Source organism: Acanthisitta chloris, unplaced genomic scaffold, assembly GCF_000695815.1.
Source record: "Acanthisitta chloris isolate BGI_N310 unplaced genomic scaffold, ASM69581v1 scaffold17991, whole genome shotgun sequence".
NCBI classification, from domain to species: Eukaryota; Metazoa; Chordata; class Aves; order Passeriformes; family Acanthisittidae; genus Acanthisitta; species Acanthisitta chloris.
Window position 1 is genome coordinate 12754 of NW_008657839.1, and position 14252 is coordinate 27005.

The following is a 14252-nucleotide window of genomic DNA, read 5'->3' on the forward strand; positions in this document are numbered from 1 at the left end:
GAAATAGTGTAGAGAAAATATTTCCTACAATTTCAATCATGAAACCTGATCCAGTTTATTTACCTCTTATATGAGGTAGTGTCTTTTATGTTTAACTGAGGATTCCAAGTGATGATAGTCAGACAATGTCTTCCCCCAAAATAAGAAGTGAGGTTTATTTATGCATTAGTTTGCAACCAGGAGTATGTTGTTATTCGTTTGTGAGAGACATCAACTCAGTTTAAAATGCATACAAATGTGAGGAAAGGTGGATTAGAACATTTGCCATTTTAAAAGTCTTAATTCAATGAGTCTGTTTGTTTTCATCTTGGATAAGTGATGGTGGTGTGTGTGTTGTCATGCTTCAGAATATGTTCTTCTGACCTAACCCAGTTTTCATGAAATAGCCGCTAAATTTACCCATTTGTAGACAAAAGAGCATAAACATTTTGCCCTTTCACTTGGTGAATGCAAAGAGTGTTTCTCCAAAGGCAAGCTGAATATTGACCAGTCTGGAAATTTAAACAGAAACGTTCTCTTCTTATGGATCTTGCATAAATACAATGATGAAATTTGCTTTAGTAGGCTAGTGTCTGAATTGATTTAGACCACTAATGTGATATCCAAGATTTATGTTTGAGTTATCAGATGTTTGCAGATACTGTTTTATTTTGTAGACAATATACAGGAATGTGTTAGATGATGTGTATGAATATCCCATTCTTGAGAAAGACCTGAAAGAATTTCAGAAGATACTTGGGATGCATCGCCGTCAGTAAGTATTGATTATATTTGTGATAAAGTCTCCCTTTTATTTAGAGTGTAATTTATTTTGTTACCATCTTGCTGTAATTCAGTAAAGATATGACGAGTGATGCAAGGAGAATAATTCATTTTTACAGATCATCTCCTCTTTAAACTAAAGAGAGATTATTCAATTTTCTCTGATGTGTGTTGGGCAGTGTATGTGATTCAACAGTCACTTCCATCAGTTTCATTTGGTATTACTTGCAAGCAAAGTAATATGTGGAGAAGCTGGCAAAAATTCCCTCATAAACTGCAGTCTGTAACTTCAGATGGTACTTTCATTCTCATTCTCTCTCTGCAGTCTGCAGTACTGAGAAGCAAATCTCTTTTGTAATAGTCATCTCAAGGTTATTATTTTACTGATAAATATTGTATTTGTAAAATATATTTCCTTGGCATGTTTTTCCAACAAATGGAATTTGTTTTCATCATTTAGTTGTTGGGGAAGTGGAAGAAGTTGTGTCCTTGTGGGTGACCCTGACTGCTTACCTTGAGGGCCTGAGCTGTGTTTGTCTACTGCAGCAGCTTGTGGGCTGGCAGCATTGCTTTCCACTGCATCAGTTGTGCAAGTTGAAGTGTTCTGACTGAGCCAGATACCCTTAGTTTTTCCTAACAGAGCTCTGCAGCCCTTCTGCAGTGATCATTTAGTGTGAAAAACTTGCTGGTGTCTTAAACTTTGTAACAGCTGAAACTTCCTTTTCCTATGCTTTGGCTGGAAAGAATAATTTGGATTTTCCTTTTTGTTTCAGCACTGTAGATGAATATTCACCTCATCGAAAGGTAATGCAAACCTAATCGTTGCTGGTTGCTAGATAACTTATCTCATTTTCTTCCCCTTTGCACACTTCCCTCTCCTATCTTGACTCATTAACTGAAAGTGACTGGTGGCCAAAAACATGACAGGACACATCAGTGAGGTTAGTTTTGCAATGCTGCTTAAGGAACTTTCTCCTGTCAGTGCATCCTGGTTGTCAGCTGTGTGAGCTAACCTGCAGTGGCTGTGACAGTATTAGCATCTTAACAAGATGGTTTGAGATGTCAACATTCAGGAGAGGCCTGGGAGTGTGTCCCCACCAAGCTAGAGGGATGCAGCAACCTGGGCAAACCAGGCATTGACATGGATGTCAAGTAAACAGAGCAAAGGATGGATTTATTGTGACAGGGACAGGGAAAGATAGGAACATGAATCTATTTACTAGAGGGAGAAAGTGCAGCCAGAGAAAGCTGGCATACAGGCTGCTCAGAGGTGAATTGCTGTGCTCGTCAGCTTTAATAAACTGAAGCTGAAGTGTGTAACAAGCTTAAAATGTTACTGCAAAAATGTGGAAGGCAGAACATATGATTGTAGTGAAATTGCTAAATAGGCTGATTAGTATATAGGAAACGTATGTGAGAATAAGTGTAAAAGAAACAGGCTCTGAACATGACTACAGAAAATCTTGAATTGTGCAGGCTGCTTAACCTTGGCATGTCCTGCTTCCTCAGAAATCCCCACCTTGGTCATTATTTAGTAAGGCAACTCCCTGTTTACTGGTCTAAGAAAGGATGGGTAGATTTCCTATACAGAAACCTTTTGACCAAACATATGGGTTGAATGCTGTATTCTGTGAATTACTGCTTTGTAAAAGGCATGTGAAAAAGGGCTTATAAAAGGAATGCAAAAAGTCACTGTTGTCTTTTTTTCTTTCCCATTCTTTCACAGAATAAAACCTTTTTCCATCAGTTCAGTGTAAAGGAGAACTGGCTACAACACAGAGGAACCATGAATGAAACAGAAGAAAGTGAGTATGATCAAAAGAGTGGAGGAAAAACTCAGAAACTATGAAATTGTTTCTCAAGGGCCTCGATGTAAATATTTTTTAACTGACATACAGCTTTTGAGCAAGACCTTAGGTCCACAAAAGCAGAACTATTTGGCTGTGTGAGCTTACCTACCCGCATCCTGCTTTGCAGGGGTTCAACAGTGCTGCAGTATCTTGAGGGGGTTTTGCCCTGTCCTGTTCCTCCAGCAGCCCTGTAGCAGAGCTGTGTGCCTCCCCAGCGTGCTGGCAGCCTGTCCACCAGGCGTTATTTCCGCTCCATTTCATGCTCTCAGTCTCTTGACCTATATCTTTGTTGTGGAAGGTGAATGAATTAGCCTGTCACATGAAATGGGCTGGGATCTGCTAACTCTGGGAATGTGCCTTAGTTCCTTCTCTTCTCAAAAGCATCTCTGTGTGGAGTGCAAGGTGCCACTTCACTTTAATATCAGCCATTTCAAAATGAAATTTCCCTTCATCACTACTAATACTACAACGCAGTGAGGCTGTCACTCTCCTGTAATGCCTGTATGAGGAAGAAGGCAGAGAGGAGAACACCATGTACACGAGCAGGGAACAAGCAGAAGGACCTCCTACCTGGCAGCCTCACCCTTTGACAGTATATCTTCATTTCTTACTGGGAACAAAACTCCGGAAGTTCACTTGAAGTCAGTATATTTTTAGTGCTCATTTGTGGCAGAATAAAAACTGAGCTCCTTCAGTGCCAAGCCTTTCTGCACAGTACGTGCTGCTGATAGATAATCCTCTTTTTGTGCTTCAAATATGGGTGGTTTTGAGGTTTATGTTATCATGGCTGGTTCTAAAAATGTTATTTCCAGATGAGAACCCCCACACTCATTCTTCTTAAACAATTGGACAGAGCTTGTGAGTGACTGGGAAAGAAAGTGTAGTGGCATGAGAGAGGGGACAGACCATGTGACTGTGGGGATGTGAAGGGCAGGACCCCTCAAGGCCAGTCCTGACTGAGTTAAATTGCTTTTGTCTCACTCCTTGAGAGCATGAGCCATGGACTATGATGGGATTGAGGGAAAGAAATGGCAAAAGTGAAGCTGGAGAAGGGAGAGATGGATGCTGAGGGTGGAGATCTAAGCCTGTGTGGTAGAGTGCTGTCTGACCGATGGTGCTTGTGGTGGATGGGTCTGTCCAAGCCACACCATGCCACCTAACCAGAGTAATTTTAACCCTAATGTAAGCATTACCAGGGCAACTTGCAGCCCATGGCCACTTCCTCCCCCTGATATTCTATCCTCCTCACAGAGGAGGTGCACAGGCTCCTGAAAGAGACAGCATGGTCCATCCCAATAGGTACCACAGACAGGACATTGGAAAGATGTGAGAGGGAGAATCAGTATGGTGGTTGTACTCAAGGACCTGACTTGTGGATTGATTTAGTTCAATGTTAAAGTAAGGGTAGATCAATAGCCCATTTATAAATTAACATTGCTGTCATCATCCCTTCCGAAATGACAGAGAGGAGAACATTTCAAACAAATTCACTATAAGCAAGTTGTGTCTCACTCTGCATACGGAATCCAAATATTCCTGTCAGATTTTTAAAAAAATTTAATTTTTCTACCTAGTAATTAATAGTGAGATTGGATGTCTTTGTGTTCATGAGTTGTATTCATCTGAAGAGAGTTTCTGCCATAGGATGAGTGTCTGATTTACTGTCAGCAGAGACAGGTTAAAAAAGAATTATAAAATCAAATTACTTTTTTTCCCTAAAGCTCAATGTTATGTTCCTCCTTCATTCTCTCTTCATTTTGTCTTTACTGCAACAGGAAAAAAAAAAAGTTATTCTCAAGGATAGAGTTTTTAAGAGCTTCTGGCATGGTGGCCATTAATGAAAGTGCCCTGAAGCAATTAAGATTTGTAGAACAAGCAAAGTGCTATTGCTACATACATCTATCAGTAAAAATGCTATTTAAAAAAAATTACAATATTTCTGGAGAAGAAAAGTTTTGTCCTACACTGACATGGTAACAGCCTGTCTACAATAAGAATTGCTAGTGTAGAAGGAAATGAAGAGAGTATGAAACCAAGAGCTGTGACTATTCTGATTAGCAGGTGATGTAGTTTTTGAAATATTTCTGTCAGTCTGCAGCTCTGTTTCTTCCCCTGTAAGTATGGCAGCTGTATTTCAAAGAAATGGCTACAGCAAAAGCAGCAAAATGATGTAAACCTAAAATTCTGGCAAGCAGAGAGAGTGTACATCCCTTTTTGTAGCAAAAAAGTACTACCCGAGCTGACCACAGCATTACTGCTGGGAATCTCTCTCCCAGAGCCAAACCAACTTATGGACCTCAGTGGAAGTGATGAACCCAGGAAATTTCTCCAAACCAGTCCCTTTCATATGTGCTGCAAGTGATTCAGGAAAAGAGTTGTCAGAACTAATAGTGTGGCTGTTTGGACAGCCTCTGCTGGTGCTAAAATAAGTAGCTTCCCCAGGCAGATAAGCTATCAGGAGTGTCTGAATACCTGAGAGTGCTGCTCTTGCAAAGCCTCCTGTTCCAGATGGAAGTCGGGGTCCAAAATAATTTTTGCATATGAAATATACTGAAAGGACAATAATTTACCTGAACTTTAGAGGAAGAAGAAGAGGAAGAGAAAAGATGGTGACAGTTGATTTTGCAAAGAAGACATGCAGTGGTGGTTGTCTGTGACAAATCCTCATGGTAGGAAGTCTTAAGTATGTACTGCTGTGGGATTCTGTGTTTCCATTTGCTTGCTCCTCACATTTCCGAGGGAGAGGAGGTGGAGAGGGGAAAAATGGTGATGCTTATGCTTAGTTTCATGTCCCTGGGTCAGGGTACAGCAACTGCCCTTCCTGCAGCTAGCTGCAGCAGCCAGGCAGCCGAGGCATTGCCTTGGTCGAATCTGCAAGATTGTTCCCTGCTCTGTTCAGGTGTCTCTGCCTAATGCTGAGCATGTCTTTCTTCCTTTGTGCAGTTTTCTGCCGTGTGTATATAACAGAGCACTCCTATGTCAGTGTGAAAGCTCAAGTATCCACTTCAGCTCAGGAGATACTGAAGATTGTGGCAGAAAAGATCCAGTACCCGGAGGAGGAGTTGGCACTGGTGACAGTCGCATTCTCTGGTGGTAAATAACTTCCCTTCATCTGATTACTTACCTTTTAGTGCAGCACGTAGGGGAGGGCTGACATTTTCTGATGCAAGGATGCAGCTGTTCCTGTATGGGCCCACAGCTGGATGACCATGGGAACAATAAGGAGCTGCTTCCCAGAGAGTCGTTTCCATGGCAACAGCTCATTCTTGGGTACTGTGGGATGCAGCATCTCCTGGCTAGGAAGGGAGTGTAAAGGATTTTTAGTCTTCAGCAGTCTTGCAAGGTTTTATTTTTTGTTCCACAGATGAATCTTCTACTTTGGAATTTAAATGAATTTGGAAGGCAATGAGGCATGTTTTGCTTTAAAAATATAGAATGGAATAGCAAACACCATATGTGTGGCTGTTTCCTCATTTATGGCGTGGGTAAAGAATATTCTCCAGCAGAAAGGAGGAAGACATGTATTTTCAGAGTTGGGATACTGAGAGCAATCTCAGCAATATTTTGTAAGCAGTCTTGCTTACAACTGACATCTTTTGTCTATTGTTTTAGTGTTAGGTGTTGAACAGAAGGGCTTATTGTCTTTTTTAAGGAAGACTAGATTGATCATGGAGTGATACTAGGGACCAGCTAAAGCCCCAAGATTTTCTTTGGTGTTTGACAGGTCAGTTTTTTACCTTCTGGAAGCAATTTAACTAGGTGAATATAAATGTGAAGCTGTATCTACAAAAAGGACTAAGTAGAATATCTTGGCCATATTCTCAGATGTCAGTAGTTGGTGTTGATCCCCTGAGAAAAGGATGCACCTTTAGAGTTATAGCACTCATTCTTTGTCAGTCTAGTTAAATGAAAAATACACAAATGCTGGCTTATTCTGCTTATTTACTTCATTCAGAGGTAGGTCATGTTTTTCTCCCCCATTCTGAGCTCAATTAAGTAACCATATTTTTGAGGGCACTGGTGTGAGTGGCAGGGAGATGGTGTCCTGCTCTGGCTGTTGAAAACCTGGAATGGAACAGCTGTGTGGGAGCATTGCACATAGGTGTCCTGGCCAGCTTGGCTACATCATTTGCAGGCATACTCTTTTTACCCTTGTGTGTACCTAAACTTGCCTCCAGCGCATTTCATAGCACTGCAAAATCACTGTGCTGCTTTTGTTTTTCAGGCCTTGTTCTTCTGTTCAAGGGCAGGACAGGTTTTGCTCTGATAACAATAAATCTGATACTAACTGCCTGCTTAGCTAAAGAAAACCAGCCATTCATAAATAATAAAACACACTATTATCTTTAGACCACATTGATTCCCAAGAAAGCCACAGAATAGAAGTAGTTGTTACTTGGCTGTTACCATTGTAACCCCAAAAATGTTATTTAGTCATGTTACTTGAATTAACTGGAAATGGAACAATTTCAGTATCTTTATTCTTATGCATTGTCACTCCTCCTGTGCTGCGACCAATAAACACCAACCTGCCATGCTTTTTTTTGTGTGTGCCCTTTTATTGTTGTTTTTTTTTACTATTTGCATATTTCAGGACCCTTGTTTTCCATCCACTTGGAGGGCAGCAGTATGAGCATTGGAGAACCTGTTTTTATTGTGTTCCAATAATGGATAAGCAAGCTCTTTATTCAAAATCACCTTGAAAAAACTTAATGGTAGTTCAGCGTAAATGTATTTGTGTATTGATGTGAGCAAGGATAAGAGGGAAAACTGTCTGAAATTACATTTGACTCTGACTCCTGGTCCTACTCCTCCCTCATGGGCATTGCAAGGTCCAGGGTAGCTGTCAATGTGCTTGCAGTGGTTTTTGGTCTACCATGTATCAGGTCTCTAGAGGATTATTTGAAGCCTCAGGAAGAGCCAGTTTTCCCAGGGTAGTTTTTAAGCTGTGTTCTGAGTTTTGCTTGATTTTTCTCACACCTTTTTCTAGTGTATCCAAGATTTCCCAGAGCTGAACCAGTACTCTGGAGTGGAGAAAAAAAAGGTCCTTTGTCTTTGCTACTGGTTTGGTGTGTCCTGATCTTTTACACAGTTATTTCCTAAATGAATTACTCTAGGTCTAGAAGAATTACTCTAAATACTGTGTTATAAGGGACTCTTCAGTTCTGCTTCATGGGGTGAATTTCATGGTGTTGAGATCCTTTAAACTTAATTTGAATGGCTGTGGCTACTGATTTCATCTCCACCCCTGGTTTTGTCTGCCAGTGGCACACAACAGCTTAGTCTCTGGAGCCTGAGACACTCTGCTCTAACAAAAGTCACTGCATTTGTGGTAGATACACTGGGTTGAAATGAAATGTTCTATAAGGCATAAAAGGATAGACCAGATGATTTAAGGGTTTCTTTCTGTTCTGTGTGAAGGGCAGGTTGAAAGGACAAGCAGGAAGTTTTTTTGCTTTAGTCCACCAGAGACTTGTAGCCTTTATTGTGCCTGAACAGGGTGGAGATGATGGGTCCCCACTGGCACTGAATTTGATGCTTAGTTACCTTCTAAGAAGTTGATATGGCTTCACAAGTATAATTGTGTCCTTTCTTTCTCGTATACAGCTTTACTCCTGTTCTGCAACTTTTGTTTGCTGTTTTTACAGAAAAACATGAACTGCAACCAAATGACTTGGCTATCTCAAAATCTTTGGAGTCATCCAGTCGCATGTTTGTCTACCGAAAAGATCTGACTGATTCTTTGGTAAGGATCAATACTGTATACTTTCCATTTTTTATTTGTCTGACTCCAAATCAAGAACTAAATATTCCTTTCATAGGGGGTTTTCAATGCAGAGTTTATTTTTTGCTTGCTTAGTAAAGCTTACTGAGCTGCTCTGTACCTAAAAAAAACTTTCATTAAGAACTGTTATTCGACTGAACAGTAATGGAATTTATTCATCAGTTTTAAATAGACCAAAGCTTCTGTACAGCTTAAATCTTTCAATCTACGTCAGCCTGGAAAAGCTGACCTATGTTTGTACAGAAATGGATGGGATGAGGATTATTCAGGGCTCTTGTGAGTATGTGCCCCCCACCCCACCTTGTGCCTCTGCAACACTTAAAAGTGACTGGTACATAATCATACAAAGTGTTGGACAAAGTTCATGGAATTACTACATATAGAAATAGCTGTTGTGTGAGTTCCACCAAAATTACTGGGCATCACTGTCACCCCAGAGTTTTGGCAGCTGCATGGCCAGTCTGTGGCTGGCACATATCACTAGTGGTATGTCCTCTTCCCTTCCTCCTGTCTGTCTGTCTGTCTGTCCTCTTGCTGGGGCTGGGGAGGGGAGCAGGTTGAGAGGCATCAGGTCTCTCTCATAATTTCCTCGCTCTTCAGAAACCAGGATTGCAAGCTCTCTCCTGCCATGATTTCCCAAATCCTCAGTGAGGCAGGCACTCAATGTATTGCTCTTTTGATAGTTTTCTGCTAATTATGTGGATATTTCAAGGAAAGATCTGGGACTATATTGCAGCTGACTTTTACATGTCATCAGTACCTCTAGGATCTGTGCATCCATCCTTGGGATGAGAAATGTCTATTTACATTTTGTTGGATCAATGTGCCCTGAAGAGCTGACATGCTGCTATCATTGTAATCTGTCATCCCCATTATCTCTGGTGTTCAAGCCACCTCAGAACATGTGAATATTAAGGGAAGGTTTCCAGTGCAGACAGGTGACAGCCAACCTAGTTTCATTAGTTATGTAATAAAAATTGCAAAACTTGCTGTAACTGTCAGAAATATAGCACCAAAGTGATGGCTTAACTGTTACAAATAATCTTTCAACTTGGCAGATGGTTCATGTGCCAGGTTTCAGCCTGATGAGGTTAAAAAACCCAAGAGAAATGCAAAAATTTGAAAATCCATGCTAATAATGGAAATGTCGAATGACCCTGAACACCTGCAGTACCACTGCACAGTAATAAACTAAGTAACTTTTATGAACTGGGACCCACAGTGGTTTACTCTTTGATGATTACATTTGAGGCAGATTAATCATAAAATGTATGGGTTTATGTTATTTGTAAAGGTGGATTGGAGGGCAAGTTGTGTGTATTTATTCTAAATCCAATGTGTTTGCAGAATGATTCTTTTATCTTATAATTCAAGAATTTCCTGGTGTCTTAATTCAGATTTTATTTTCTGATAGTTTCAGGGATTCCATTTTCATTACGCTGTCTGCTTGGTCAGTGTTTTATATTCAAGGTTTATTGAAGGAGAAAGAGAGAGTGTGTGAAGGCCTCCCTCTCCAATAGCAAATCATTGATCCTATTGACCCATTTCCCATTTCAAGCTATTTAATAAATAGGTTATAGCTCCTTGATTTTGATTAGTGGGGAAAAAAGCCCTCAGAGTGCACTTAGAGAAGATTACTTACTCAGCTCTGTTTGGTACCTTTTCATTGCGGAACTTTTGGCATTTCCTGAGGACTTTTTTGCTATTCCTTTAGAACCCTTTTGCTGAAAATGAGGAATTACAGCAAAGGTCTGTGAGAATTTTGGGAATCAACACCTGGGATCTTGCCTTAGAACTAACAAACTTTGACTGGAGCCTCTTCAATGCAATTCATGAGGTAAGAAGCACTACATTCACTTCCAGGTATGTTACTCTTATGCAGTGTTTTGCCATTGTAATGCATTTTGGAGCACTGGTATTCCTTGGTGCTTCACTCTCATGACAGCATGATTTGGCAGCGCTCAGTAGTGGTGGCAGGTCCAAGAGATGTGTTGCAATCCTTGATACTGAAAAAAATTGTCAAAGGTTTGTAACTTCCCTGTGTTGGGGCATCTCATGTGCCCTCTCTATACCTTGTGTGTTTTATTGAGAGTTGCCTCAAGGAAGCAAAAGACCATGATTATTCTCAAAAAAACCCTGTGTTAATATATTATATATGCAACAATTCTTATGCACTTGATAGTGTTTCAGTAAATACAGGACTCCACAAATAGTTGTCTTTGATATCTCTTTTTAGCCACAAAAGAATTCACAGTTTCAGCAATTTAGATGGTCACATTACTGTTCTTGTTAGGCTTTGGTGAGATGAAAAATACTGGGTAAGCTTTATTAAATGGGATAATGGCCCACTTCAGGGCCCATTGGGTTGTTTCAATGACTTTGATAGGTTCTGGTGTGAGCTGCTGAGTAAAATATACAGTTAACAGTACAAAATGTCACCTCAGAATATCATTCACTGAAGAGCATGTTGGCTTTCTGAGAAAATGAATGGAAAATTACCTTGCAGATGCTTTTCTTGATTTTTCTTTTCAGGTTCTTTATTCAGGTTAGACACTTTAAATTTGGAACTAGCCAAGTTTGGGGTTTGGGTTTTTTTGCACAGAAATCAAGACCTGCACCTCTGTTGATGAAAGATTGGCTAATATTTGAAGAAGTTTGAATGGAAATTTTTCACATTCTGCAATTGTCTGATATGGTTACTTTTTCACACTGGAAACAGAAGTAATAAAATACAGAACGAGATTGTTTATATATATGTACGAGCCAGAATTGGAATTGCAGGAAATCTTACAAGAAAAGCATATCTTGCAGGACTTCCAGTCCACCTGCATTCTGTAATAAGTCTCTGGAACTTTGCTAAGTCAGAGCTGAATCATTTGTGATTGGCTCATGAATAATGAAAAATTAACCATTTGTGACCAGATCTTGTTTCAAAAACTTCTACGTACTTCTAAATAATTTATAGTTCATTTACATTTAAATAGTTTTTATATTCCTAATAATGTTGTCAATGTCTTCCAGCAAGAGCTGATATACTTCACGTTCAGCAGACAGGGCAGTGCTGAAAACACTGAGAATCTCAGTCTCCTGCTTCAAAGATGCAATGAGGTTCAGCTTTGGGTTGCCACCGAGATACTCCTCTGCAGCCAGCTCTGCAAACGTGTACAGCTAGTCAAAAAGTTCATCAAGATTGCTGCCCAGTAAGTTACTAAAGTTGCAACAAAAGTCCTTGAATTCACATGCTTTATTTAGGGAGAAGTAGGTGCAAAAGCAATGAAAGAAAACTAATTTGTCATCCTGTGTTTTGATAGCATAGTAAGCATACCTGGATAAAAGAGTCTATAAATAACAATAGCAAACACTGGCCAAAAGTACATATGGTGAAGTATATGCTGCTCAAATCTTCCCCAGCTGCTTAGCTGCTGTATCTGCAGTGTTGACTGCAAAATGCCTGATGGTGCAGAGATAGCTCCTTTCTTAGCAGAGATAGCTGGAGGACCATATGACAGAACTATCTGGGCAGCAAAACAGTCTCCAAAGACTACAAGGAAACCAAAAACTCTTATAAGCTTGGAAGTCCTACCTCTAGAGAGGAACCTAACTGCAGTAAGCTGTTGCCCCATGTAATCCTCTCTGGAGGACTCTTATTTGTTGGAGGGGTGGGTTTCTTCATTTATTGGAATTGACAGTCTCTTCTTCCACTGTTACCAAAAAGTACTGGCATTTATTCTGTGCCTTGGAACAGAATACAAATATATACTATGCACAGAACACAGAGCGTTCTTTTGCTCTGTAATCACTTTTATCTTAGTAATCAAGGAAAGGAAGTAATTTAAATATGTGCAGCCATCCTCCTCGCCTCTCTCTCCACTTGGTGGTCTTCTGCAATATTTGAATATGTATGTTCATGGAAAATGTATAATTTGTTCCCTTCATCGACTAGGTTGATTTAATTTGCATGGCACTTGCATATGAAGGACTGTTCTCTGCTGAAGCAGTGCCTTTGGAGAAATTAATTCTAATCTAGTCTAGTGTAACTCATAAATGTGATCTGATTTAGTTTGCAAGTTGCATGGTGTCCAATAGTATGTTCATTTTCTGCCAGACCAGTGGCCAACTTTGGTCCAATTACATCAAAAAATGGTTGGTTCTGTGTGACTTTCTTGCACCACAGTAGCATCAGTTTGCATCCCAGGAAAGGTTTCATGTCCGTCCCATGTGAATAAGGATATATTTGTCATCAGACTAAAATGTTGCTCTATTTGAATTGATTCCACTCTGTTAAGTGAAAAGCCAAAGTTGTAGAGACTAAATACAGTTGTCAGTAAACAGTATACAGGCTCTCCCAGTGCACTGCAACGCACCCATCATTGTAGCACGTCGATGATGAAATAATGGATAGACAAGTAAGTGAGTGTGTAGTTTTCTTGGTATTCTTTTTTTAACCAGAAAAGCAGCTTTCTAAAGAAGACATTATTGTATCTCATTAATTCTGGAGGAGTTGTTGAAAGAGGAACAATTACGGTGGAAGGATGGTGTGCTAAACACAGGACTCTCATCATGAGGCGCAAGTCAAGCAACCCTGCTGTTTTGTTTATGACTAAGTCAAAGAGGTAGTGAGCTGTGAGCAGCTCTGGCTGCTCCCTGTTTTCTGCTCCCAGATTTGGCCAGGAATCTTTGTCTATGACTTTGCTCTTGTCAGAAAAGCACCAGAACTAAGATTTCATGATCAACATCTGTGTGCTTCACTGTTGAGGAATGCCTAGAGAAAATGAAAGACTTTTATACAAGTGTGTCAATACATAAGGAGGAGACAGTTTTTGAAACACAAATACATATGCTTCCATTGATAAGTAATCTGAAAGCAAAAATAAGTGATTCAATAAAGAAAATTAATTAGTGTGTTATTAGAAATTAACATCCTGAGTGGTTACAGAAACAAGTCAACACAGGCTTAGAGTAAATGGATTATAACAGCAGCCTTCTTGCTTCCCAAGCAGTGGTTGGCCGTAAAAGACATACCTCCTCCCTACAGCTTGCTGTGAGAAGTGGGCCCACCCAACAGACAGTTTTTGCAGGCTGTATTGGACACCTTCCTTGCTTTGGAATTAATTGCCTTTGGGAGCTGCCTGACTTTGATGATAAAAGGAGTCTAAGCAACAAAGTTAGGATTAGCTTTAAGACAGCTGAAGTGAAGTGAGAAATGCACCGTCTCAAGATAGTACATAGTGATAAGTGCAGGCTTTATAAAACTTGTAACAAGTGCTGGTGATTTTCCGGGCTAAGGCCTTGGCAAGTACTTTTCCCTGATGATAAATCCCAGTCAAGCCAGTGGATTCATTCGTACTTAAAATCATCTTAAAAGAGGTTTCTCACTCTCACATACAAGTGCACACATATATTTATAGTGGTCTTCAAAAATCTGCTGGAGATTGTTTGAAAAGGACTCAGTATTTCAGGATTTCAAATTTCCTTAGGAACTAGAAAATAGACTATGGTCTGATTGATATAGTAAAATGTCAGAGAATAGAGGTATCAAGCAAATTCTGTAGGGGCCTGTACTGGAACCAGTACTAGCCGCAGCTAGTTTATAGGGATATTTAAATTGAACATTAATCAGGTTTTCAGACAATAAAAATGACGAGGAATTGCAAATGCATTGGAGGATAGAAAAAATTATCTAAGGAGTCTAGTGGCATGTGCAAACAACAGTAGGATAAGATTTAATTTAGATAGGTGCCAAGTAATTCAGCTATGGAATACTAATACTGAGTTGAAGAAATAAATGCATGATTGTAAAAAACAGTACTGTGACAAAGGTCCTTGGGTGATAATAGATGACAAATTAAAAGCAA

The 14252-nt window shown here is 39.9% G+C and overlaps 1 protein-coding gene across 1 annotated transcript in view; it reads left to right on the plus strand.

The window, feature by feature from the left end:
• RAPGEF5 (Rap guanine nucleotide exchange factor (GEF) 5) overlaps nt 1-14252 on the plus strand; it is a gene marked incomplete at its 5' end in the record, with an annotated part of 33753 nt that overhangs the window by 2970 nt on the left and 16531 nt on the right. Inside the window, 7 exons of the mRNA XM_009084888.1 lie at nt 657-754; nt 1536-1566; nt 2489-2567; nt 5556-5705; nt 8261-8358; nt 10112-10234; nt 11419-11597. Of these exons, the coding sequence (XP_009083136.1) occupies nt 657-754; nt 1536-1566; nt 2489-2567; nt 5556-5705; nt 8261-8358; nt 10112-10234; nt 11419-11597 (758 nt within the window). The remainder of the gene's footprint in view (nt 1-656; nt 755-1535; nt 1567-2488; nt 2568-5555; nt 5706-8260; nt 8359-10111; nt 10235-11418; nt 11598-14252) is intronic.